Below are 26650 nucleotides of genomic sequence, written 5' to 3' on the forward strand. Positions count from 1 at the left end.
TTCCTGAGCGTTTGATGGCTATTTTCTCTATTGTAAATGAGAGCTTTATTTTCCATTTTACTTTATCGGTATTTGGTATTCACTGATATGAGGCTAAGTTACCGTGTGTGTTTTTCTTTTTAAAGTTAACATTATTATCTAGTCTTCCTTGTTCAATTGTCTTATTATTCCAAAGGTTGTCAGTTGATTCTATTTTTAGGTAAATAATCAACTGGAAATAATGACAGTGTTGTCTCTTCCCCTGTAGTATTTAGATCTTGTTTTTAATTTGCTCTTTGAGTGCCCGGGTGAGAGCCCCCAGAAGACAGTTGGAGAGCACAGGTATCTATTAGCATCTCAAGTCAGTCTCTCTGACTTGATTGGTATTCTTCTAACTTTTCAGCAGTCAGTTTTATGTTGTCTGTAGTTTTTGTGGATAATATTTATCTAATTAGGAAAAATTTATTATATCCCTAGCTTATAATGTGTTCTGATCAAGAATGGGAGCTGAATTTCATAATTTTTTTTTATTGAGATTACATATTTGTTTCCTTCCATGAATAAATCTACCAAATTAATCCATCTTTGCCTACCTGGTATAAACCTTACTTGGTATTTTTAATTTAATGCACTGCTGAATTTTACCTGCCAATATTTTATTTAGGATGTCTGCACCCATATTAAAATGTAGATTTGTTGAAAGTTATCTTCTATTAAGGTATCTTTGTTGTGTTAATTTAATATGAATTTTACACTAGGTTTATAAAATGAATTTTCCACCTTTTATCCATGTTCTAAAATACGTTATATATTTATTTTTTAAAGGTGAGGTAAAATTTAAATGTAAAAATATACCTTTTAAAAGGTAAACCTTTGCCTACCTTTTCCATTTTTTATGTATTTTTAAAAAATCTATTCTGGTTTTCTACCAATTCTTTCACATTTTAGTAATTTGTACTTCCCTAGAAATTCATCCATTTCAACTAAGTGTTTATAAATATACTCTCATTACTCATTTAGTTTTCGATGCTTCAAATAACCAGATTTTTTTTTTAAGGTGTGTTTGTTTTGTTTCTTTGTGAGATTACTTCTGTTTAAGTCTTTACTAATTCCTTTCTTCTGCTTCCTTAGTTTTATTCTGATATTCAGTTTTTAGCTTTTTAAGATAGAGGCTTAATTACACAAATTTTAAACTTCCTCCTTTTTTTTTTTTTCCTTTTCTAATTTTTAAGTACTACTTTGATACATGCCCTCTCAAGGTCACTCATTTCTTAAAAGTCTGGTATATCAATTGTAAATTCCTATTTAAGCCAAGATCTAGAGCATTTTTTAAAAAATGTTCAACTAAAAATTATATATATAAATATATTACTATATTGCTCTCATTTGTTATTTCTGCTTTTATAGCACTGTGGTCAGAGAATATGAGTGACATGATATATGCTTTTTTGGAATACACTAGATATTATCTGTGGTTCAAAAATAATCATTTTTGTGAATGCTTTCAAATATGTCTGGAAATAATATTTTTTGTTTGTTTCATGGGTACAAATCTCTCTGTATATCACTTGGGTTAGTCTTACCAACTTGTTTTATATCATTTCTTTCCTAGATTCTGGCTTTTTTTTCTTTTGTATTTCATCAGCATTAGTTGTATATATTCAAGTCATATTGTTTGTCATATAAATGTTCATGACTATTTTTGTTTTATGAATAAATTTTCCTTTAATCAATATCAAGTATTCATTTCATGCTATTTTGTGGTTGTTGCTTGTATGTGTACATGTCTTCATACTGTATTTGTCAAATAAGAACAGTGCAAAATCTGCGTTTTCTTGGTGGAATTTCTCTGATCTACATTTTTAAATCCCTTTAGTTTCAAGCTTCTGGATCAATTTGATCAAAATTTATCTTCTGTATATATCTAGAAGCCCTGATGGTTCTGTGCTTAAGAGCTCGGCAGCTAACCAAAAAGTCAGGAGTTCGAATTCACCAGCTGTTTGTTGGAAACCCTAAGAGACAGTTCTACTCTGTCTTACAGGGTCACTTTGTTTTTTTTAAAACATATATATATATAAACCCATTGCCGTTGATTCCGACTCATAGCGTCCCTATAGCACAGAGTAGAACTGCTCCATAGAGTTTCCAAGGAGCGCCTGGCGGATTCGAACTGCCGGCCCTTTGGTTAGCAGCCATAGCACTTAACCACTATGCCACCAGGGTTTCCATTTTGTAATTAGTAATTGTTTCAATGTATTTCTATTGTATTAGTTTTGTTCTTTCCTAGCATTATCTCGTACATTTTTTCCCTTTAATTTTTCTATGCTTGCATCTGGTGCATTCACAGAATTCTTTATTTTTATTTTTTTTGTGGTTTCTTATTTTTGTGTCTATTGGTTTGGGAGCTATACCATTTCTGTTCCTCTGATAGGTATGCAAATATTTAGCATATATATTTACTCGTACATTTTTCATTTTGCACATTTTGCACGTTTAACTAGGGTATCTCTGTTATACAGGAACCAGAGAAGGCCCACAGTAGACTTCCTGTTTCTCCTTCTACTTCCCAATCTCCTAGCGAACCAAACATTTACGTCATTATTTATATGAAGATATTATCAAAAAATACTTAAGCTTCACTGTAACTTTCGCTGGTTTTTTTCCTAACAACTACTGACTATATAAGATAATAAGCAAGTTGTTATCTTGCTTCAATCGGATTTTCCTGAGTAATTCTTTCAGATATGGTGTAAACTATGTGAGACTTTACATATTTCAAACTGGATAGTTCAGTTCAGTAAAATATTTTATTTTAAAAATAATGTTTCTTCCATCTTTGAAAGTAGTGGTCTATTAATGTAAGCAAATTTGTTTCTTACTACTATATTTTTCACTTTGAGGGTGCTTAAGAGTTTTCCCTTAAACTTGGGTTAAATTTCAGCATGCCATTAAACATATATGTCTCTTTTGGCTCACGCTGCTTAACACTCAGTATGGTACTGGCACATGAAGAAACAAATATAATCTTCCCATTTCAACTCAGTAGGAAAAAGATGTATTGTTCAATACACACAAAAATTTCAGAAAAACACTACAAAATAGAAAGCAAACAATTTTGTTTACTAAAACATTATAAAATAAAAAGCAAACTATTTTATTTACTAAAATGTATTAGAAGGAACTATTATAGAATGCATTTGTAACCTTCTGGTATGGAATCCCAAAGTCACAAAGGATTCATAAAAAATGTAACACAGAGATGTGATTACCTAAGAATTTAAAATTTATTTTAAATAAAAGACCACACATAATGTTAAAAGATAACTGGAGTGATTTAAAATAAATAATCCTTCAGGACAAATTGGCATGGGAAGTGAAGGAAAAAGGAGAATGATAAGCTCTAGGTTAATTTTGATTCTCAGGATAAATCTGGGTACATTTTGTGATTCACATCCCACACTTCTGACCCAAGCGACCAGAATTTTCTTATTTTGTACTTGTTGGTAGTGGGAAGAGAGACTGAACGCAATCTACAGAGTGTGAGTTCCAAGTACTACTATCCAAATTCTGTTCATCAGCAATTCCCTGCTGGACCAAGATAAGGGCCCCTAACTGGTTCACTCACTCACTGTCATTTGTTGCTTTCCATGGGCTGTTTGCCACATTATAGTGTGGGTATAAAAAATATGAATAAAATACAGTCATCCCATGGAGTTTCCCAGGCAGTGGTGATGAACAACAGTGTTAAAATATGTCCCATGACATAAACAAAAAAAAACACCCTCCTAGGTCCACACAGCACAGAGGAGGGACTGAGGCAGGAAGTCAGGGACAGATTCCCAGAGAAGATAATGCATGGTCTAGGTCTGCCTGGAATGATCCAAATGCCTTAGTGTGTGGTTCACCCCTGGCCCTACTACTCCTATTCTCATCCTGTCCCTTGAATTAAAAACAAATGTTTTGAGTGTCTTGCATGATTTGGTCCTTCCCAGCGTTACCTCCAGCCATTCCTTCTAAGAACCTTGGGCCATCTTCTTCCTTGCCTGTCTTCCCATGAATGTGCCCTATCGTTTCTGGCCCCATGCCTTAATCCAGTTGTTTTCTCCATGTTCTCTTCACCTCTCCTCCTAAAGCAAGAGGACCACATAAATTATTGTCTAAAGCAGGATACTCCATAAGAGTGAAAGGGACACTATTAATAGTTATGTCAGCATGACGGGTATAAGCCAGGGCTGTCCCTGGGAGACCAAGAATCATGGCCACCCTACCCTGAACAATTTATCTCCTCTTCCCATTGGATGAGGATCACTCTCTTCCAGATCCTTATACGAAGTCATACCCCTAACACACGTCGCCTTCTGCCCTGTAGGATGGTCTCGTGTGTCCTTGTCTTACACCCACTAAGAAGTCATCAAGAGTTGGAAAAACTGTGAGGGGTGTAGTGCCAAGGCCTTAATCCTGGCCCTGCATGAAGAAGCCATTTCATCTCTCTCCAAACAGTTCTCTGCATGATGAACTAAGGATAATAATTCCAGATTACTTCACTGACAAACATGAAATCGAATAAGATCACTGAGGGTAAAATGATGTTACTGATTATAAATGCTTTAAGGGCAGTGAATAGTGTCTCCCTCTTGAAAGTGCAGCATCCCTCACATAGAAGAATGTCCTCGTAAAATACCTCTGAGCTGAACTGCCAGCATCTGCCTCATCAGCACCCTGGCCATGGCCTGAGGAAAGCCTTGGTCCTTCCCGTTCCTGCTACACACCATAGTACACCTTCAACTTGGGCCCATCCATGAAAGCCCCTTCCCCATAACCTGCATAGCTGAGGTTCCTTCTCAAATGTTTCCTCACTGTGAACCACAACTCTCTATGTGCTTGTCCCACAGCAAGTGACCAGTGAACACAGCCCTGGTGGGCAGGGAAAATACTCAGGAACCTCCACGGCAGGCCTAGGGCTGACCCTGGCTCCCAAAGCTGTGGCTGTCCATTTCTCTTCCTTCAGGCAGCTCGTGGTGATGACTGAACTTCTCATCGAATTCTTGTCTCAGATATTTATTACTTGGGCCGGTACAATCATGTTGGCTCTGCATTTGACGTTGTGAAGATCAATAAGCTTATCTCCCAAAGCTGTCCTCTTACGCAAGATCACTTTCCTGGCCCTCAGGGTTTGGGGCAGTGGGGGGTGAGGCATGCTCCCTGGGTTGGCCTGGGCCAAATGCAGGAGGGCAGTCTTCCCCAGGAACCTCCAGCACAGAGCCATCCCAGAAAACTCCAATACTCTGTGGTACCTGGCCCTCTGAGACTCTGCTCACACCTCAAACTCTTGCAAAGGGATTTTGATTTTGTCATTGAATTTTGTCAACCATGGGAGCACTCTCTGGGCCCTCACTGACAAGGAATTTGGTCAAAGAAAAGTTGGATGTCAGATGCTTAAGATAACCTCTTAAGAGCAATGGTAAGAAAATCCCACCTCAACTCCAAAAGACTGGAACGGACAACTACCCCTCTTCAGAAAGTTAAAGATGAAAGGCAGAGGCAGAGTGGCCCAGGTGGTCGGAAAGTGAAGCCGATTTAGAGGGAGGGATAGATGGATTCTTTTGCTTTGTTCGACTTTCAGGAAAGAAAGACACAAGAACTCTGAACAGCAGGAGCGCTTCTCAGTCATGATTAGGGCAGGCCAACTTCGGGCAAATCACAGACTACAGAGTTGGGCCCCCTGCACACCAGCTGGGCAACCATAGGGGAGTTACTGAGCCTCTCTGAGCACCAGTCTCCTCCCCTGAGAAATGAGGATGCTAATGTCGACTTCACAAAGCCCAATGTATTTGTTCTTAGCTGCTGTCGAGTTGTTCCCCAACTTATGGCCACCCCATGTATTAATACAACAAAATGAAATGTTGCCTAGTCCTGTGCCATCCCTGTGTTGGTTGGGGATGAGACTGTTGTAATCCACAGATTTTCCCAGCTGATTTTCAGAAGTAAATTGCTAGCCCTTCCTTCCTAGTCTGTGTTAATCTGGAAGCTCCACTGAAACCTGTTGAGCATCACAGCCACACACGAGCCTTTGCTGACAGATGGGCGGTGGCTGAGCATGAGGTGCTTTGGCCAGGAATTGAGCCCGGGTTTCCCACACGGAAGGCAGGCATTCACCACCAAACCACCAGTACCACCACACAAAGCCTCAAACCAAACCCACTGCCATCGAGTCAATTCTGACTCACAGATACCCTATAGGACAGAGTAGAACTGCCCCACATGGTTTCCAAGGCTGTAAATCTTACAGAAACAGAAGAAGGAAATAAGCGTCCATGTGTCCTGACCAGCCCGAACCCGCCATTCAGTGAGTGTTCAGCGAAGGAGCTTTGCTCCAACGTGTGGAAGTAAAAGAGCTCAAGGATGACCACCTGTGCTTAGGGCATGGAGACCCCAGCTTTCTCAGAAAGAGCTGACCAAGACAGGAGTGTTCCAGGTCAGCTGGCAGACACTCCACTCTGCAGACAGGCCAGGCTCCAAGTTCACCAAAGGCAGACACATTAGTGAGGCTTTCAAGGGCTGACTGAGGACCATGTGCACACGTCCTCCCTCCCCAAATATAACAGAGATGCTAGAGAAAGTAATGAAAGAAACACACCCACTGCCATCACTCAGGAGTGCACGAGCGGAGAACAGAGGATACTTTCTGGATAAGATAAACCAGTGGGGTCTATGAAGGGCAAGTCAGAGCTGACAGAAATTAAACTGTGTCCCCCAGAAGATGTGTTGGAATCCTAATCCCGATCTGTGGGTTTGATCCTGTTGGAAAATAGAATTTTGTTGTGTTTATTAGGTAATACCAGAGGAGAAGAATGGATTCTAGGTCTAATCACTTCTGAGTTATAAAAAGAACAGATTAGACACATGGGCAGGCCCACACATAGGGTGGGGGGAGTTGAGGGAGGGAAGGCACCGTGTGAGGATGATCTACAAGCCAAGGAAGCAAGGAACACCCAGAAGTACTGACAAGGAAGGAATCGACACAGCATGGCCCAGACATTGATTTGGACTTTAAGCCTCCAGAACTGTGAGGAAATAAATTTCTGTTCATTTAAACCACCCACTTGTGGTATTTTGTTACAGCAGTACTAAGAAACTAAGACAGAAGAACAGAAATAAATATTTTTACAATTATTAAGGGCAAAAAAGACAGGAAACCAGCTTCAAGAAGAGAATCGAGACTCCCACATCTCCCTCACAGTAAAAGTCAAGGCTGGGTCTGCAGGCCCGTTTGTGTCTCTGATTCCTCTTCTGCCCACCCCCCACTGGCCCAGCCGTGCCACCCTCCTCCTGTTCCCAGAACAGAATAGAGAGGGCATGCTTCTACCTCAGTGCCAATAAAAACACATTTTTTAAAAGATAAAATCATGGTGCTTTCACAAGTGTAATACAAGCACAAGTCAAAGTTCTGATTTTAGTCTTTAATTAACAAAGGAATCAGTAAGGTGTTAAAAACAATCCAAAGAGCAGACACGTTATGGGCTACCAGAAATGGTGAACCAACTGAACTTGTTAATGGGGTGGGCTTCCAGCAGATAAAAGCTATTTGCTTCTCTATGGAGAAGAATCATTTGCATCCACTAATGGTTTTCTGGAACGTGTTAGCTGCCACAGAGCCTAGGCCTGACTCACGCCAACCCCACGCACAACTGGATGGAACACTTGTGTTCACTACAGTTTTCATTGGCTGATTTTTAGAAGTAGATTGCCAGGCCTTTCTCTCTAGTCCATCTTAGTTTAGAAGCTCTGCTGAAACCTGTTCTGTATCACAGCAATAGGAAAGCCTCCATTGACAGATGAGTAGTAGCTGAGCATGAGAACCTTGGCTGGGAATGGAACCTGGGTCTCCTGCATGGAAGGTAAGAATTTTAGCACTGAACAACCAATGCCTCACTTCTGGAACTTACAGAGTTGAAAAATGATTCAAAGACAATGTAAGGAAGAGTCCACTGCAGATCAGGGAACCTGGAAGGGGCAGACAACCGCTGGAAGCCCAGTCATCTCTTGTTTGTTTGTTTTGTATTTCAAAGCCTTTCCCAGCCTCTCCTGATAGGGCTGCTAAACTAGCTGTTCTTCCTGTCAAGAACACTACAGGTACCTCCCCCATACCACATGATTTGCTCCTCCACCTGCTGCTCACTGCTTCTGTTGGCCCCACCCCTACCTCTGGACCCAGGACTCCCTGTCCTCTTTCCTTGCATTATTGGTCTCAGAGTATCTACAAACTGATGGTCTTTCTTTCTCTTCCCTGTCTCCCTCTCTCAAAAGGGCATGGGATTTTGTCTGGTTTGATCACTCTGGGTGCTTAGATCCTAGAATTATGGCTGATATAGTTAAGCCTTCACTAAATATTGGTTGAGTGAACGCACAAATTAAAAACAAACACAACCGAGAGGCGGAGCCGAGATGCCGGAATAGATAGACACTTGCTGTGACCCCTCTTTACAACAAAGACCCGAAAAAAAAAGTGAAACGAGTATATTTATGACAAGCTAGGATCCCTGAACATCAAAGGCAGGCATAGAAAACGAACAGGGGGCAGGGGGAGGAATGGACAGTTAAGAAGCTGAGAGGAGTTACCGGACCTGAATCACAGGGAGTCCTAAGGCACCATTCCCTCTGTGGCAGTGGCGGGCTGCTACTAGTGTTCAGCTGCAGTTTACTCAGGGAGAAGCAGCCAGCCACATAGCCTACTCACATTTCTGGAACCTGAGAACAGTGCTATCAGCAAAAGCCTCATACTTGCATACATTTTACTGTACAGACCCCACCCCCAAGCCAGCTTCAGCAGCTGAATTCCTTGGGCCTGAGATAGGCACTGTTGAGCACCTAGAGCCATCCTCCCGGCCTTGGAGAAGGAGAATTTTACAATTGGGGGAAAAGATAATTTGCCAGCTCCACTAACTGAGGGAGCTCAGGACAGAAGCAGCTCTTGTTCAGGCATAAACAGTCTGTGGACTGAGCACTTTTCCCTTCTGCATGGACCTGTGTGGGCCTATTTCAGGAGAATAGGCCCTTGTTGGCAGACTTCAACCACTTCAGCTGTGCAGTGGAGAGATGTGTGTTTGATGTCTGACATTGCTTTGCCTATTAAACAGGGTCCACACCTACCCACATCAGGGACCTAAGGACTGGTGGCTCCACTCAGGTCACCCAGCCACCTGCGACAGAGGCCCAAAGATAACTGGTACCTCCCAGTCCTTACAACCAAAAACTTTGGGTGCCCATGGTCCATCTGCAGAACCCACCCACCTGCACGCCCTAGGGAACAGAGATGTGCTTTCCTTAGAGATACTCAGGGGTCGGTTCTCAGTCCCCTGCCTTGTTCAGAGCATGCCCCCTGCTGCAATCAGATACTGGTACATACATCATTCACGCCTGCCCCTCAAAGACTGTAGGACAAAGCCTATACCACACACTTGATGATCAGCTACCTGGGCACTTGAGCTGAATTCACACAAGAAAAGAGAATGGACTCCTAGATTGATATACCTGGTAACCGCTCTAGCCATTTGGGGACAAGATGTCAGAGCTCCAAAGGTGAAAATAATCAAGCTAGCTGAATCAAGCAACCCATTTGGGTATATCAAAACAAAACAAAGCAAGAAGCTATGACACAGTGAGCAAGCATAAACTAATACAATAACTTATAGGTGGCTAGGAGACAACAGTCATTACCAAGTCACATAAAGAAACATACCATGATCACCTCAACAAGCTCTCAACACAAAGAATCCAGGGGTCTTCTAGACGAAAGTGCATTCCTAGAATTACCAGAGGCAGAATACAAAAGATTAATATACAGAACCCTTCGAGACATCAGGAAGGAAATGAGGCAATATGCAGAACAAGCCATGGAACACACAGATAAAGCAACTGAAGAAATTAGAAAGATTATTCAGGAACATAATGAAAAAATGTAATAAGCTGGAAAAATCCACAGATAGACAGCAATCAGAAATTCAGAAGATTAACAATAAAATTACAGAAGTAGACAACTCAATAGAAAGTCAGAGGAGCAGAATTGAGCAAGTAGAAGCCAGATTTCCTGAACTTGAAGATAAATCACTTGGCACTAATGTATTCAAAGAAAAATCAGATAAAAGAATTAAAAAAAATGAAGAAACCTAAAGAATCATGTGGGACTCTATCAAGAGAAGTAACCTAAGAGTAATTGGAGATCTAGAACAGGAAGGGATAACAGAAAATACAGAGTGAATTGTTGGCACAAAACGTCCCTGACATCATGAAAGATGAGAAGATATCTATCCAAGATGTTCATCAAACTCCATGTAAGGTAAATGTTAAAAGAAAGACACCAAGGCATACTATAATCAAACTTGCCAAAACCAAGGATAAAGGGAGAATTTTAAGAGCAGCTAGGGATAAAAAAAAAAATCACCTACAAAGGAGAGCCAATAAGAATAAACTCAGACTACTCAGCAGAAACTATGCAGGCAAGAAGGCAATGGGATGACTTATTTAAAAAATTGAAGGAAAAAAATTGCCTGCCAAGAATCATATATCCTGCAAAACTGTCTCTAAAATTATGAAGGTGAAATTAGGACATTTCAAGATAAAGTTTAGGGAATTTGTAAAAACCAAACCAAAGCTACAAGAATTACAAAGGGAGTTTTTTGGTTGGAAAATCAATAATGTCAGGAATTGACCCAATACTAAACCACTGGGCAAGGCAATCAGAAGTCAACCCAGGAAGGGAAATCAAAAAAAACAAATCAAGGTAAAAAAAAAAAAAAAATCAAAACAAGAAAACAGAGATGTTATTATATAAAAGAAGCCAACATTAAAACAATAAACAGGGACTAAGAAATGTAATCACAGATCTTTCATACAGAGAAGAAGATATAGCAATACAAAAAAAAAAATAATAGGTTTAAATTTAGAAAAATAGGGGTAAAAAATAAGGTAAGTGCAAAGGAGACAAACTACCCTACTCATCAAAATAAACTACAAGAAAAAAATAGAGACTGAGCGGAAACAAAATCAACAACAAATATGAGGAAAGGACAATATATAATCTACTCAGCATAAAATTAAGTGGGAAAAAGAAACTGTCAACAACACACAAAAAAAGACATCAAAAAGAGCACTAAATTCATACCTACCCATGATTACGCTAAATGTAAATGGAGTAAATGCACCAGTAAAGACACGGAGAGTGACAGAAAGGATTAAAAAACAGGGTCCATCTATATGCTGACTATAAGAGACACACCTTAGACTTAGAGACACAAACAAACTAAAACACAAAGGATGGAAAAAAATATATCAAGCAAACAACAATCAATAAAGAGCAGGAGTGGCAATATTAATTTCTGACAAAATAGACTTTAAAGTTAAATCCATGATAAAGGGTGAGGAAGGACACTATATAATGATTAAAGGGACAATATACCAAGAAGATATAACCATATTAAACATTTATGCACCCACTGACAGGGCTGCAAGATACATAAAACAAACTCTATCAGCACTGAAAAGGGAGATAGACAGCTCCACAATAATAGTAGGAGACTTCAACACACCACTTTTGGTGAAAGACATCCAGAAAGAAGCTCAATAATGACACGGAAGATCTAAATGCCACAATCGACCAACTTAACCTCATAAACATACACAGAACACTTCACCCAACAGCAACCAAGTATACTTTCTTTTCTAGTGCACATGGAACATTCTCTAGAATAGACCACATATTAGGTTATAAAGCAAGCCTTAGCAGAATCCAAAACATTCAAATATTACAAAGCATCTTCTCTGACCATAAGGCCATAAAAGTGGAAATCAATAACAGGAAAAGCAGGAAAATGAAATCAAGCATTTGGAAACTGAACAATACCCTGCTCAAAAAAGACTGGATTATAGAAGACATTAAGGATGAAATAAAGAAATTGATAGACTCCAATGAGAATGAAAACAATTCCTATCAGAACCTTTGGGACACAGCGAAAGCAGTGCTCAGAGGTCAATTTATATCAATAAATGCACACATCCAAAAAGAAGAAAGGACCAAAATCAAAGAATCATCCCTACAACTTGAACAAATAGAAAGAGAGCAACAAAAGAAACCCTCTGGCACCAGAAGAAAACAAATGATAAAAATTAGAGCTGAACTAAATGAAATAGAAAACAGAAAAACAATTGAAAGAATTAACAAGACCAAAAGCTGTTTTTTTGAAAAAATCAACAAAATTGATAAACCACTGGCCAAAATGACAAAAGAAAAACAGGAGAGGAAGCAAATAACACGAATAAGAAATGAGATGGGCGATATTACAACAGACCCAACTGAAATTAAAAGAATCATATCAGATTAGTTTGAAAAATTGTACTCTAACAAATTTGAAAACCTAGAGGAAATGGATGAATTCCTAGAAACACACTACCTACAGAAACTAACACAGTGGTAGAACAATTAAATAGACCCATAAAAAAAGAAGAGATTGAAAAGGTAATCAAAAAACTCCCAACAACAACAACAAAAAAAAACCCTGGCCCGGACAACTTCACTGCACAGCTCTACCAAACTTTCAGAGAAGAGTTAACAACTCTACTACTAAAGGTATTTCAGAGCATGGAAAAGGATGGAATACTCCCAAACTCATTCTATGAAGCCACCATATCCCCGATATAAAAACCAGGCAAAAAAAAAAAAAAAAAAAGACACCGCAAAAAAAAAGAAAAGTACAGACCTATATCCCTCACGAACTTAGAAGCAAACATCCTCAACAAAATTCTAGCCAACAGAATTCAACAACATATCAAAGTATAACTCACCATAACCAAGTGGGATTCATACCAGGTATGCAGGGATGGTTCAACATTAGAAAAACAATTAATATAATCCATCACATAAATAAAACAAAAGACAAGAATCACATGATTTTATCAATTGATGCAGAAAAGGCATTTGACAAAGTTCAACACCCACTCATGATAAAAACTCTCAGCTAAATTGGAATAGAAGGAAAACTCCTCAACATAATAAAGGGCATTTATAAAAAGCCAACAGACAACATCACCCTAAATGGAGAGAGCCTGAAAGCATTCCCACTGAGATGGGGAACCAGACAAGGATGCCCTTTATCACCACTCTTATTCAACATTGTGCTGGAGGTCCTAGCCAGAGCAATTAGGCTAGATAAAGAAATAAAGGGCATCCAGATTGGCAAGGAAGAACGAAAACTATATGTGCAGACGACATAATCTTATACACAGAAAACCCTAAGGAATACTCAAGAAAACTGCTGAAACTAATAGAAGAGTTCAGCAGAGTATCGGGATACAAGATAAATATACAAAAATCAGTTGGATTCCTCTACACCAACAAAAAGAACATCGAAGAGGAAATCACCAAATCAACACCATTTACAGTAGCCCTCAAGAAGGTAAAATACTTAGGAATAAATCTTACCAGAGTTGTGAGAGATTTATACAAAGAAAACTACAGTATACTTCTGCAAGAAACCAAAAAAGACCTACATAAGTGGAAAAACATACCTATCTCATGGATAGGGAGTCTTAACATTATAAAATTGTCTATTCTACTAAAAGCGATCTATACATTTAATGCTATCCTGATCCAAATTCCAACAACATTCTATAATGAGATGGAGAAACAAATCACCAACTTCATATGAAAGAGAAAGAGGACCCTGATAAGTAAAGCATTACTGAAAAAGGATAACAAAGTTGGAGGCCTTACTCTACCTAATTTTAGAACCTATTATACTGCCACAGTAGTCAAAACACCCTGGTATTGGTACAACAGACCAATGGAACAGAATTGAGAATCCAGACATAAATCCATTCACATAGGAGCAGTTGATATTTGACAAAGGCCTCCAAACAGTTGAATGGGGAAAAGACAGACTTTTTAACAAATGGTGCTGGCATAACTGGATATCCATCTGCAAAAAAATGAAACAAGACCCATACTTCACTCCATGTACAAAAACGAGCTCAAAATGGATCAAAGACCTAAATATAAAACCTAAAATGATAGAGATCATGGAAGAAAAAATAGGGACAACGTTAGGATCCCTAATACATGGCATAAACAGTATAGAAAACATTACTAACAATGTTAAGAAAAACTAGATAACTGGGAGCTGCTAGAAATTAAACACCTATGCTCATCCAGAGACTTCACCGAAAGAGTAAAAAGGTTATGTACAGACTGGGAAAAAGTTTTTAGCTATGACATTTCCGATCAGCACCTGAGCTCTAAAATCTACATGATACTGCAAAAACTCAACAACAAAAAGACAAATAACCCAATTAAAAAATGGGCAAAAGATATGAACAGACACTTCACTAAAGAAGACATTCAGGTAGCTAACAGATACATGAGGAAATGCTCACAATCATTAGCCATTAGAGAAATGCAAATCAAAACTACAATGAGATTTCATCTCACTCCAACAAGGCTAGCATTAATCCAAAAAATACAAACAATAAATGTTGGAGAGGCTGTGGAGAGACTGGAACACTTATACACTGCTGGTGGGAATGTAAAATGGTACAACCACTTTGGAAATCGATTTGGGGTTTCCTTAAAAAGCTAGAAATAGAACTACCATACTATCCAGCAATCCCACTCCTTGGAATATATCCTAAAGAAATGAGAGCCTTCACATGAACAGATATATGCACACCCATGTTCATTGCAGCACTATTTACAATAGCAAAAAGATGGAAGCAACCAAGGGGCCCATCAAAGGATGAATGGATAAATAAATTATCGTATATTCACACAATGGAATACTACTATGCATCGATAAAGAACAGTGATCAATCTGTAAAACATTTCATAACATGGAGGAATCTGGAAGGCATTATGCTGAGTGAAATTAGTCCGTTGCAAAAGAACAAATATTGTCTAAGACCACTCTCATAAGAGCTCAAGAAATAGTTAAACAGAGAAGAAAATATTCTTTGACATTTACTAGAGGGGGGAGGGAGGGAGGGTAGGAGGGGGTATTCACTAATTAGACAGAAGAAAAGAACTACTGTAGGTGACGAGAAAGTCAACACACAATACAGGCAAGGTCAGCACAACTGGACTAAACCAAAAGCAAAGAAGTTTCTGGAATAAACTGAATGCTTTGAAGGCCATAGTAGCAGAGGTGGGGGTTTGGGGACCATGGTTTCAGGGGACATCTAGGTCAATTGGCATAATAAAATCTATTAAGAAAACTTTCTGCATCCCACCTTGGAGAGAGGTGTCTGGGGTCTTAAACGCTAGCAAGCAGCCATCTAAGATGCATCAATGAGTCTCAACCCACCTGGATCAAAGGAGAATGAAGAACACCAAGGACATAAGGTAATTATAAGCCCAAAAGACAGAAAGGGCCACATAAACCAGAGACTACATCATCCTGAGACCAGAAGAACTAGATGGTGCCCGGCTACAACTAATGAGTGCCCTGACAGGGAACACAACAGAGAACCCCTGAGAGAGCAGGAGAGCAGTGGGATGCAGATCCCTAATTCTCGTAAAAAGACCAGACTTAATGGTCTGACTGAGACTGGAAGGACCCCGATGGTCATGGCCCCCAGACCTTCTGTTGGCCCAGGACAGGAACCATTCCCAAACCAACTCTTCAGACAGGGATTGGACTAGACAATGGGTTGGAGAGGGATGCTGGTGAGGAGTGAGCTTCTTAGATCAGGTAGACACTTGGGACTATGTTGGCATCTCCTGCCTGAAGGGGAGATGAGAGGGTAGAGGGGGTTAGAAGCTGGCGAAATGGACACAAAAAGAGAGAGTAGAGGGAGGGAGGGGGCTGTCTCATTAGGGGGAGAGCAATTGTGAGTATGTAGCAAGGTGTGTATAAGTTTTCGTGTAAGAGGCTGACTTGATTTGTAAACTTTCACTTAAAGCCCAATAAAAATTTAATAAAAAATAAAAAACCACAACCAAGGCCAAGTAAGAAAAGGGCAGTTTAGAAGGCTGATTCAGAGGAGGTATTCTGGAGATGCAAACAAAACACATATGGGCTGGCTCCATTCATTTCATGAGAACAGGCTTGTTCTCTCTACTGCCACTCCTCCCAGAGCTTGTTATTTAGAGGTAGCCTCTCTCCAAATTAAAAAAAAAAAAATTAGGACTGAATATTTGATCATCCAGATGCTGCAACGGCACATCCTAAAACCTCCTTCCCTTGAGGTCCACAGCAGCAACATTTCCTTTGCTCATGGGAAGATCCCAGTGGTATCCAAGAACTCCCCTGCTCTCCTTTCAGCCATGCCCTCCCAGACCCCAAACACTGGCGTGGCTGCACTGTGGGCCTCTGAGCACCAACATGCCAGCTTCATTTGGTCCCCACGCTGCCCCAGTTCCAGGAGCCATCAACTGTAACAGCATGGGATCTAAGAGCTCCCTTCCTGGCAATCCCATTCTCCATGAGGGCTGCTGCGCTCCTCAGGACACACAAAGCTGCCCACTCCCAGACACAGACCCAGGCTCTCTGCTGCTACTCTGCCTGCCTCCTCTGCTTCGGCTGAGGACCACTGAGTTCTAGAACGTTCTTCCCTCCACTCACATGGCTGCTGTCCTCCCCACCAGAGCCAGGGTCGGATTTACAATCATGCCAAGGTGAAAACAGTTGGGAATTGACTTTACACAGATCTGTGATGCAGCAGGCAGGTCAGCAGTCATCCTTCCTGCAGGAGGCCCAGACAGCTTCCTACCCTGAGCTTCTGCAACCCTGCTTGAGGCTCCTCCCACCTGGCCTGAGCACAGGTGAGGCACAGGAGCAGGAGAACTAACACCCCTGAAGCAGCTCCCTACCTAGTACTGCAGGTCATTGGTATCTAAGCACCCTGTCTCCTCAGAACAATGCTGAGACATGAGCTTTGCAATGGGAAAGGGCCCCAGCTGCCCACAGTGGTAGCTTGTATTTTAAGACACTCTTTACTGACTTCCCTCCCTCCCTATCACCTTGTCCCCTCCCCAAATAGCACTTCCCAGGATTACCTCCTAAATAAACTATCTGCACTGAAATCCTTATCTTGGGGGTTGTCTTCCGGGAGAACCTAACCTAAAACTCTTGGGAACAGGAATAAATGATATTTCATTAGCCAGTCACTGATGAATACAATCACAAGGCCTTGGAGGCAGGATCACATCCCACCTAAACGTGTTCTGCATACATTGTCCCTTCCTGGAAGCTCTGCCATGGCCACAGGGTCATGGGCACATGTGAAAGAAAGGGCTGCAGCAGAGAACAGCACTTTTGAGCTACTTATGAGCTATTTATGTGAAAATGCAGCTTCTGAGTTTGCTAAAAAGGGATGGCTGACATCCCATGCTGTCATAAAAATACAGAACAAATAAAAACATCTTCAAATATATTCATCAAAAAAAGACCCAATTATTGGTACTGAACCTTCTGATGGAGGAGCTCAAATAAGGAGAGGCTGAGACATCTTCCCCCTGTGATCAGACTGCTGATACCAGCAAGGCCTTTAATTCCATCCAAAGGGAAAACCACGACAGGCCATCCATAACTGCTACTCACTTGGGGCAGAACTGTGCTCAGACAAATCCTTGAACTGCAGGCTTGGAGTAGAGCAGGATACAGCAGCTGGCAAACCACTGGGATCAGCATTAAGGCAGAGACGCTTTTATTAGTGCCTGTCCTCTATTCGGAGCAAACCCGCCAGCTGGCCCAAGGCACCATCACTTGTTCACCATCCATCAGGGAAATAAAGCTGCCCATCCCAGAAAGGATGCGGGGATGGCTGTTTGCAATGACCCAGCCTCTTCAAAGCACAGAAGATGCATTACATCTCAAAAGCCATTTGTTACTCCCACACAGACTCCTGAAAATATCAAACAGGAACAGAGCAAGAAAGATGACAGACACCCTTGTGATGCGTTTCCCAACCCAAACCAAGGTTCCTTTAAAAGCCATGTCTTGCACAGAATGATGGCATCGTCCCTCCTTAAGGAAAGCTCCCCTGCATTCACGCATTAATGAACCTGCCGAGGATAACGTATTATTTTGAGTGCCTAGAAACTGGCAGAAATTACTAAGCTCAGTAACTCCCAAAATCTCCAGTAAAAGAATACCAGAAGGTCAGGATCCTTTTAAATTCAATTCTGTTTTTGCTACTTCCTATGTGAATTTTTTTTGACATGATCACATTTTAACAGTGTTTTGTATGTCACCAATATTTCTTTCCTTTTATTTCTTCATTCTCTTGCTATTCTTAGCAGCACTGTGTTATACTGTCACTCTCCATACTCCTCCATTTAGTTCTTCCCTGCTCCCTCCCTCCTTCTGTCGCACTTCTGCACAAATATTTATTAAGTGTAATGCTGGTTATGCACTCGGCTGCTAAAAGAAAGGTCGGAGGTTCAAATCCACCTGCTGCTCCCAGGGGGACAGGTGTGGGAGTCTGCTTCTGTAAAGATTACAACCTTGGAAACCCTGAGGGACAATTCTACTCTGTCCTACAGCATTGCTATAAGTCAGAATCGACTCCATGGTAAGGGGATTATGCTAGGTGCCCATGAGAGACATCGGACACTAGACTTGGAGGTGGTAGGGGAGACGGAGGTTTCCCTGGAGAACTGGGAGTCAAGCTGTGCCAAATGGATAAGGGGAAGGGGAGACTGGTCCTCGCAGAGAGGGCGCTCATGGAAAGTTCCTGTGGGAAGAATGTCTGGGCATGTTAGTGATCTGAAAAGCAAACAGCTGGGCTGGAGAGCAGGAGGTATACGTCAGGGCTGAGGTGAGGGCCACACCATACGAAACTTTGGGCCATGAATTTTTTCTTCTATCCAGACAACAAAGGGAAGTCTGTGAGTGGGCTCTAAGCAAAGGCATACTAGATCCGATGTGTGTTTGGAAATGCTCTCTTCTTGCCTACTTATCCTCTCTCCTCCTACTACTAAAAAAATGCATTTAGCTTAGTGTTCTTTTCAGGCTACAAACTTCATCATATGTGTTTATTCTGGTCTTTCTGCCTGTCCCCTGCAAGTCTTTAACCTGACCTTACCAGTTTTTACCACTTCCCTTTCCTCATGTGTGCTAGCTAGTCTCTGCAGATGGTGCCATCTCTCCTCTCCCTCCCAGCATGCTCGTGACCACCTCTTTCCCACTGAAGAGGTTTGGCTTATGTCTGCTCCCCTGAATCTAGGCCAGCAGTAAGTGACCCACAGAAGGTGGTGGGAGCGGTGTTTCAGGACTCCCAAGCTCAGACCTTAAGAGGCCTAGCTGTTTCCACCCACCCATGGCCACCATGCTGTGAGATGCCCTCACCATGTGGAAAAGGCTGGCAGAGGAAACTGGAGTGCTAGAGTGGGTAGCCCCAGCCGAGCTCCCAGCTGCAGCCAGCCCTGCAGAGAACCTCCATAGGGGCCTGGTCAACCCACAGAATCATGAGAAGTAACATAATAGCTGTTATCTCTTTTTTTTTTTTAAGTCATTAAGTGTGGGGTAGTTTGTTATAAAGATAACTGTCACAGTATATATGACTGGCTTAAATATTTTTCTCTTAGGTTCTTTTTCCATACTGTGCTCATGTGGGCACAAGTCTAATGTTTACCAGTTCCTTCAGAAAGGAGGTCCTACATCCCAATGAGGCAGCCTCTAAAGAACCCATCATGGAGTCTGGTGGATGTGGTCAATAGGAACATGGTGAGAAGAGGCAAGAGGAAGATCTTCAGGTAGATCCAAGGGGAGATGTGAGTAAAGGGGGTTCTGTTACCATCAGCTGGACCCAGTGAGGGAGGGCTGTTATCCCTGAAGGCCTGGTCCCTGGCAGCATTTGTCAGGAAAATACTAGTATACCTTCACTCCTTGAGATTCAATTATATATTCATTAACCAAAACAATAGAATCATCAAACATTTTATTTGTTGGAGTTCATAGTCTTACATATAAGTCATAAAAACCATCTCTTATAGACTCATTATAGGCCCCTAAGTGGCACGAATGGTTTGCACTCAACTACTAACCTAAGGCTTGGCAGTTTGAACCCACTCAGCAGCACCACAGAAGAAAGGTCTGGTGATTTGCTTCCATAACGATCACAGCCAAGAAAACCCTATGAAGCAGTTCCTCTCTGTAACACATGGGGTTGCCATGAGTTGCAATCGACTTGATAGCAAAGGGTTTGGTTTTTCGGTACAGACTCATTATTAAGAGATCTCACCATATTATAAAGCTCATTTTTTATTTTAAAAGAAAAAAACTGAAATGGAAACTATGGAAAACAGAATTGATATTTCTTTTTAAATTGTCATACCATCTTACTCGAGGCAGAAATCTTCATCATCATGCCTGTAAACATACAACTGCCATTTTGAATGCTAACTCTTTGTCAAACACCATGCAAAACCTACTATGTATATCCACAGAGTTATCTTTCCAAGCTCTGTGAAGCTGGCGTGTCCCCCATTTTGCAAAGGAGGAATCTGAGACTCAAGGGTAACAGAGATAGTAAATACCACGGCTAAGACATATGCTTTGACTTGTCCCACCTTAATCTTTTGCCCTTAAGCAGTCAATGTCCCCAGGAATACTCCCAGGAAACAGATGACCTAACACATAGGCATGCAAACCCATGTGTGCTTCACCTCCTCACGTTGGGACCACTCACTCTTACTTTAGACATCATTTCTCAAAGCCTGGCTGCCTGAACTAATTTAAGGAGCAGAATAGTGGCAGCAAACCAGAAAGGGTTATTCTTCTAGAGATGGCCCCAATGATTAAAGTGAAATGTGACCATCAGCAGCAAAGATAGAGAAAGAAGTAGAAGTCAATGAAAGAAACTGAATCACCCAGCCTTCTGGAAATAAAGCAGGACAAATTCGTCAAGTGGTCCAGGGGAATCACTGCGTGACCATTAAGGGCAGTGGCTGATGGTAGCACTGTTTGTTCCCAAGTCAGGAAGGCTCGCTTTGCTCTCTGAGTGGGGTCAAAGACAGCAATCACCATTAGGAAATAAGTTGCTTTTGTATTAAGCCAATTACATCTCATGGAATTCCTGAGTGGTGCAAATGGTTAATGTGCTCAGCTGCTAACCAAAAGGTTAGAGGTTCGAGTCCACCCAGAGGCAACTTAGAAGAAAGGCCTTGCAATCTACATTTGAATAATTAGCCACTGAAAACCCTATGGAGCACGGTTCTATCCTGACACACATGGGGTTGTCATGAGTTAGAGTTGACTGGACATTAACTGGTTTATTACCCTGTAGATCTTATTGGAAGGAGATATTCTGGATTTGCTTGTTTTACCATATGGTTTAAAAAGATTTCATGGCTTCTAGAAATCTACCTTACCTGGATGTCTGCCTTTTAGGGGTCTGGTGTACATATGAGACTGCCTTTGCTTGCTGATTAATACCATATTCTGTGGCCTCAGGAGAAGGACTATTAGAACATGCCCTTATCTGCTTTTTTTCCTGGGGTACACAACATGCACTGCAAGCTTCCACACGCAGCTAGAGAAGACAGTCCTCACCCACTCAGCTGCCTTTGCTGCAGAACTCTCCCAACGCACACGAGAAATGTATCAAACGAGGGACTGGCTCCAAAGACTAGACTCCAGCAGAGCATCCAGCCCTGCTGTTGACCTCACTGGTTGATATTCAGTGAGTGTACCCCGCCTCATGCAAGAATTCCTCCAGTGCCCACGTGCAGAGAAATAATGCCACGTGCCTTTAGTACCCAACTCTGCAGATGTAGCTACTCGGGCAGCAGGCCAGGCAGGGTAAGCCTGGATTCAGGGTGAAAAACACTGGCAGAATGGGATCTGTCCCACTGCTTCTCAAAGGCCTGGCCACTTAGAAAACCCCACAGGGAGCAATGGTCCCAATTCATGGATAACTCATCCAGCATGTCAGAATGCTAAACACATGCACATATGAAATTACTTTTCCTCTTGTCCAATGTGCTTACCTGTTATAGAGAAGAATATCTGGTTTCCAAATCTGGCCGTCTGGGAAACGGACAGTCTTCACGCCCGGGTACTCTGACATATTCCATTGCAAATAGTGATCTGTCCAAGACTGACACACACAGACAACAGCATTAGTGGCACTCTGCTTGCTTGCCTTCTAACAGTTCCTATAGACATTATTAGGTAAATTCAAGCCAAAAAGAGTTCCAGAAATTTATTTACATAATTGTGTTGCTATCTACAAACTATAAGGAAACTGGGAGTTATAATCCTTCCGAAATGCCCATGAAAAGCATAACAACCACATTGATGTCCCTGCTGTCACCACAGCCACATCCAGTTTGCAGCATCAGAGATCCTTCTGGCCACTGCAAGCCCTGGGGCTTCCACTTCTGCAGCTGATAGGTTACTTCAAGTCAAATGAAACACTATTTTTGCTTTCATAGTTTCCCATTATAAGAAGGCTTAAAAATAAATAAATAAATCCACTTACTTCCATTAGAATAAGAAACAGATGGGAGAGATGTAGAATATTTATTCTCATGCAACATCAGTGTGCAGCAGCCTGGTAACTGCTCAGCAGCTGCTACAGAAAAGGTTTCAGATCTGCATTCCAATTTTGTTGCTGGGATAGTGTTTCTGACACCAGAACTCAACAGTGCAACTATCTGGCCTTGGTGGTTAACACTGAATCGGGGCATGTGGGTGGGGCGAGGACTCTAGGAGCACTGTTAAACCGCAGACATGGATGCATCTCCTCAGGACAGGCTCTCCCAGAGAAAGGTCCATGCCCAGAACCTGTCTCTCAGGACCACGCTCACTGGCCTTTCCCTGCTTTCCCTGGCTGCCAGATCTGCCGAGGTAGCTGGAGCAGGATCACACCCTCAGATGTGCGTTTCTGGGCCTGCTGAGCTGGGGCCTCAGGGCTGAGAGTTGGGACTTAACAGCCCCTACAAGTATGTGGGACTGTCCCTGGGTGATGCTGTTAAAGCACCTGGATGCTAACCAAAAGGTTGGCCATATGAGTCTACCCAGACGTGCCTGGGAAGAAAGGCCTGGGATCTACCTTCAAAAAGACAGCCATTGAAAACCCCATGGAGCACAGTTCTACTCTGACACACATGGGGTCGCCATGAGTCAGAATGGACTGGTTACTAGTTACAAGTAAAAACTAAAAAAAACAAACCCACTGCCATGGAGTCAATTCTGACTCATAGCGACCCTACAGGATGGAGTAGAACTATCCCACAGCATTTCCAAGGAGCGGCTGGTAGATTCGAACTGCCTACCGTTTGGTTAGCAGCCAAACTTTTAACCACTGCACCACCAGGGATCCAGTTACAAGTAAGTGCACCATAATCAGGCCAGATTCAGAGACAGGCCCCCATCCTGTCTCCATCCCCGGGGTTCATCTGTGCTCTGGAACTAAGCATTTCTCAGTTTTGGAAAGGTCTGTGATTCAACAGCCCCAGCTGGGCCCAGGGCAGCTCCCAACCATCAAACACATCATTACTGCTGTGGCAAAACATGTATATGTTCACTAAGACAGACAGATGCATGCATCAACCTCATGTCACTTCCAGTTTTACCTCACACCAAGTGAGTTTGAGACAAAGGTACAAAAAGAACACTGAGGGGGGCAGAAAAAAACTTTAATATTCAGAGCTGTTGAGATTTAAGAGTTGCAGATTCAGTATTATGGACCTAGAACTACCGAGACTGGCAACAAGGGGTCAAAGAGCATGTCCTAGGAACACAACAGTTCTCTGAGGAGGGCAGAAAAGCATACCGGAAAGGCTGTCCCTGTTCAGGGAATATGTGACACTGGAAGAGAGCGCTATCCAGGTGATTGACATCATTTACAGCCATGGGCCTCTAAGAATGAAGAAGTGTTCACGGACAGTGTGGGGAACCGTCACTGGGGATCTAGAATTGAGACCTGCCCCACTGCCAAGGTCTGTAATTAGAGGCGTGGGGGGTCAGGGGAAGGGAGGGGGGTGGATGATGGCACTGAGGTAGGACCAGTCTGGCTCAAAGTACATTTTCAAGGAATGCCAGGGACTAGCCAGATTGTGTTTGCTTCAGCCTGTGCCCTCTTGACACCGTCTGCTAGTCTTCCCCTTGTCTCTCCCTCATTGTAGACAGAAAGCCCTTCCATACCCACCTTCTGCACTTTCGTTTTTTTTTTTTATTGTGCTTTAAGTGAAAGTTTACAAATCAAGTCAGTCTCTCTTACAAAAATTTATACACACCTTGCTCTGTAACCCTAGCTGCTCTCCCCCTAATGTGACAGCACACTCCTCCTCTCCACCCTGTATTCCCCATGTCCATTCAGCCAGCTCCTGTCCCCCTCTGCCTTCTCATCTTGCCTCCAGACAGGAGCTGCCCACATAGTCTCATGTGTCTACTTGAGCCAAGAAGCTCACTCCCCACCAGTATCATTTTCTGTGTTATAGTCCAGTCTAATCCCTGTCTGAAGAGTTGGCTTCAGGAATGGTTCCAGTCTTGGGCTAATAGAGGGTCCAGGGGCCGTGACCTCTGGGTCCCTCTAGTCTCAGTCAGACCATTAAGTCTGGTCTTTTAATGAGAATTTGAGGTCTCCATCCCACTGTCCTCCCACTCCATCAGGAATTCTCTGATGTGTTCCCTGTCAGGGCAGTCATCGGTAGTACCTGGGCACCATCTAGTTCTTCAGGTCTCAGACTGATACAGTCTCTGGGTTATGTGGCCCTTTCTGTCTCTTGGGCTTATATTTAACTACTGCACTTTCTTAAGCATTGCCTTGTAGCACCCTGGGATGCTTCTCTGGGTTTGGTTAGCTAATCACAGAGCCTGTCAGTTTTGCCATGACTACCATGCCAACTGGGGCTTCAGGCTTCTAAGAACTGCCTACGAAGGTGGGTATGGCAGGCTGAAGATACATCCCTCTACCTGCTGAGGTGACAGGGAAAACAGAGAGGGAAGGCAGCAGCCTGGCAGTGGTTGGTCACAGCCATGCGGTGCTTCCCCAGTAATGTCACCTCCCCTCCTCTTCCAAGATTCATGCTGACACCCAGCTGTGGGGGCTGTGGGCGAATGCGTCCTGACAGCCAGCACCACAGCTATTCTACCCTCTCCCCACAAGACGTACTGAAATTCTGACCCCTGGTATCTGTGAAAATGGCCTTGTTTTAAAATAGGGACTCTGCAGATGTGATTAAGTTAAGGACCTTGGGGTGGAGAGATCATCCTATGTGGGCCAAATGTAATTACAAGGGACCTTAAAAGTGAGAGAGGGAAGCAGGAGATGGGAGTCAGAGGAATATGTGCCTACAGAAAAAAAGGCACAGGGAAAAGTACTAATGCTGGTTGTTTGGATTGAACTGTGTGCCCCAGAAAGTCCTAATCTGATCCCTGTAAACATGACCTTGTTTATAAATACAGTCCATGAAGATGGTATCAGTTAACACCGTGAGGTCATACCTGAATAGGACGCGTCCTAATCCACCCTCAGTGGTGCCCTTAGAAGAGAAGAGAAAAGACCCAGAGAGACAGAAGAGCCACGTGAAGATCAATCTACGAGCCAAGCAATACCTACCAGAAGCAAGAAGAGACAAAAAAGGATCTTCTCCTAGGTCTTTCGGAGAGCATGGTTGGGCCAACACACTGATTTGGACTTCTGGCCTCCAGAACTGAGCCAAAAAATGTGTGCTGTTTAAAGTCACCCACTTTGTGGTATTCTGTTACAGCAGCCCCAGGAGACTGATACTTTCAGTAGGGTGTATACCCCCATGTTCCTCACAGTCCAGGGTCAGGAGTCAGATTTTGCATTACCTGACTGCAAGGAGAATAACCTCTCGGCTCTTCCAGAGCTGGTTCTTCCAACCTAAGCTTTCAGGACTTGCGGCTTACATGCTCACACCACTCCCCCTGACTCTAAACCACACTGGGTCCTGCCCCACCCTCAGTGCGGGAATGGGCAGCTACAGACAGCTGGGGGCCAGACAGACCTGGCTCTCACCCCAGCTCTGGCAGTGACAAGCTGAAGAAGCTGGCACGGGCCAATCATCTCTCTGAGCCACAGTTTCCTCACATGTCCCCTACCTCAAAGGGCAACATTGTGAGGATGAAAGGAGGTCATGTGTGGAATGGCATGTAAAACGAACATGGCCCTGGGAGGCATGCAATAAATGAAGGCTTTATTTAAAAGAGGGTTCCTCTGTTTTACAAAACCTGCAGGTCTCAGGAGCTGCAGTAACTGAGACACAAGCACAGGGAAGAAAAAGGGGCTGGTGGTGTGCACTTTGGCACTGCTGCATGGGCTTCGAACCCTGGGCCTGGGGTCCGAGCTCTCTGACCCCGGGATCTCATCTAGCACCCTCCTCACAGGGTCCCATGAAGGCTTCCTAAGAATAAATGTGGAAAATTATCTATAAACAGTCGAGTTCTAGAAAGAGGTTGAACATCCTCTCAAAGCACTCACTTCCCCAGCAGGTCAGAGGCCCCTTGGGGCTGAGGCGCTGGGCAGAACCTCTGCGTAGACAGCACCCAAAGCGTTTTCCACATATCAGGCAACTGAACATATTTAGGATTTACCATTGAAGCACCTAGAAACATCAATGCTTTCAGATCTCCACATTTAGGAGAATCTGTGCCTTTCTTTCTCTCCCTTTCATTTCTGTGTGATTCCTTCTCATTCCATCTTCAAGAAAGGT

The 26650-nt window shown here is 42.6% G+C and overlaps 1 protein-coding gene across 1 annotated transcript in view; it reads right to left on the minus strand.

Moving 5' to 3' along the window:
* Positions 1 to 26650, minus strand: part of LOC100656157 (neuronal acetylcholine receptor subunit alpha-7) — a 200851-nt gene that overhangs the window by 78829 nt on the left and 95372 nt on the right. Inside the window, exon 4 of the mRNA XM_064296216.1 lies at positions 21956 to 22065. Within this exon, the coding sequence (XP_064152286.1) occupies positions 21956 to 22065 (110 nt within the window). The remainder of the gene's footprint in view (positions 1 to 21955; positions 22066 to 26650) is intronic.

The sequence above is a fragment of the Loxodonta africana genome, chromosome 13 (genome assembly GCF_030014295.1).
Source record: "Loxodonta africana isolate mLoxAfr1 chromosome 13, mLoxAfr1.hap2, whole genome shotgun sequence".
NCBI lineage: Eukaryota > Metazoa > Chordata > Mammalia > Proboscidea > Elephantidae > Loxodonta > Loxodonta africana.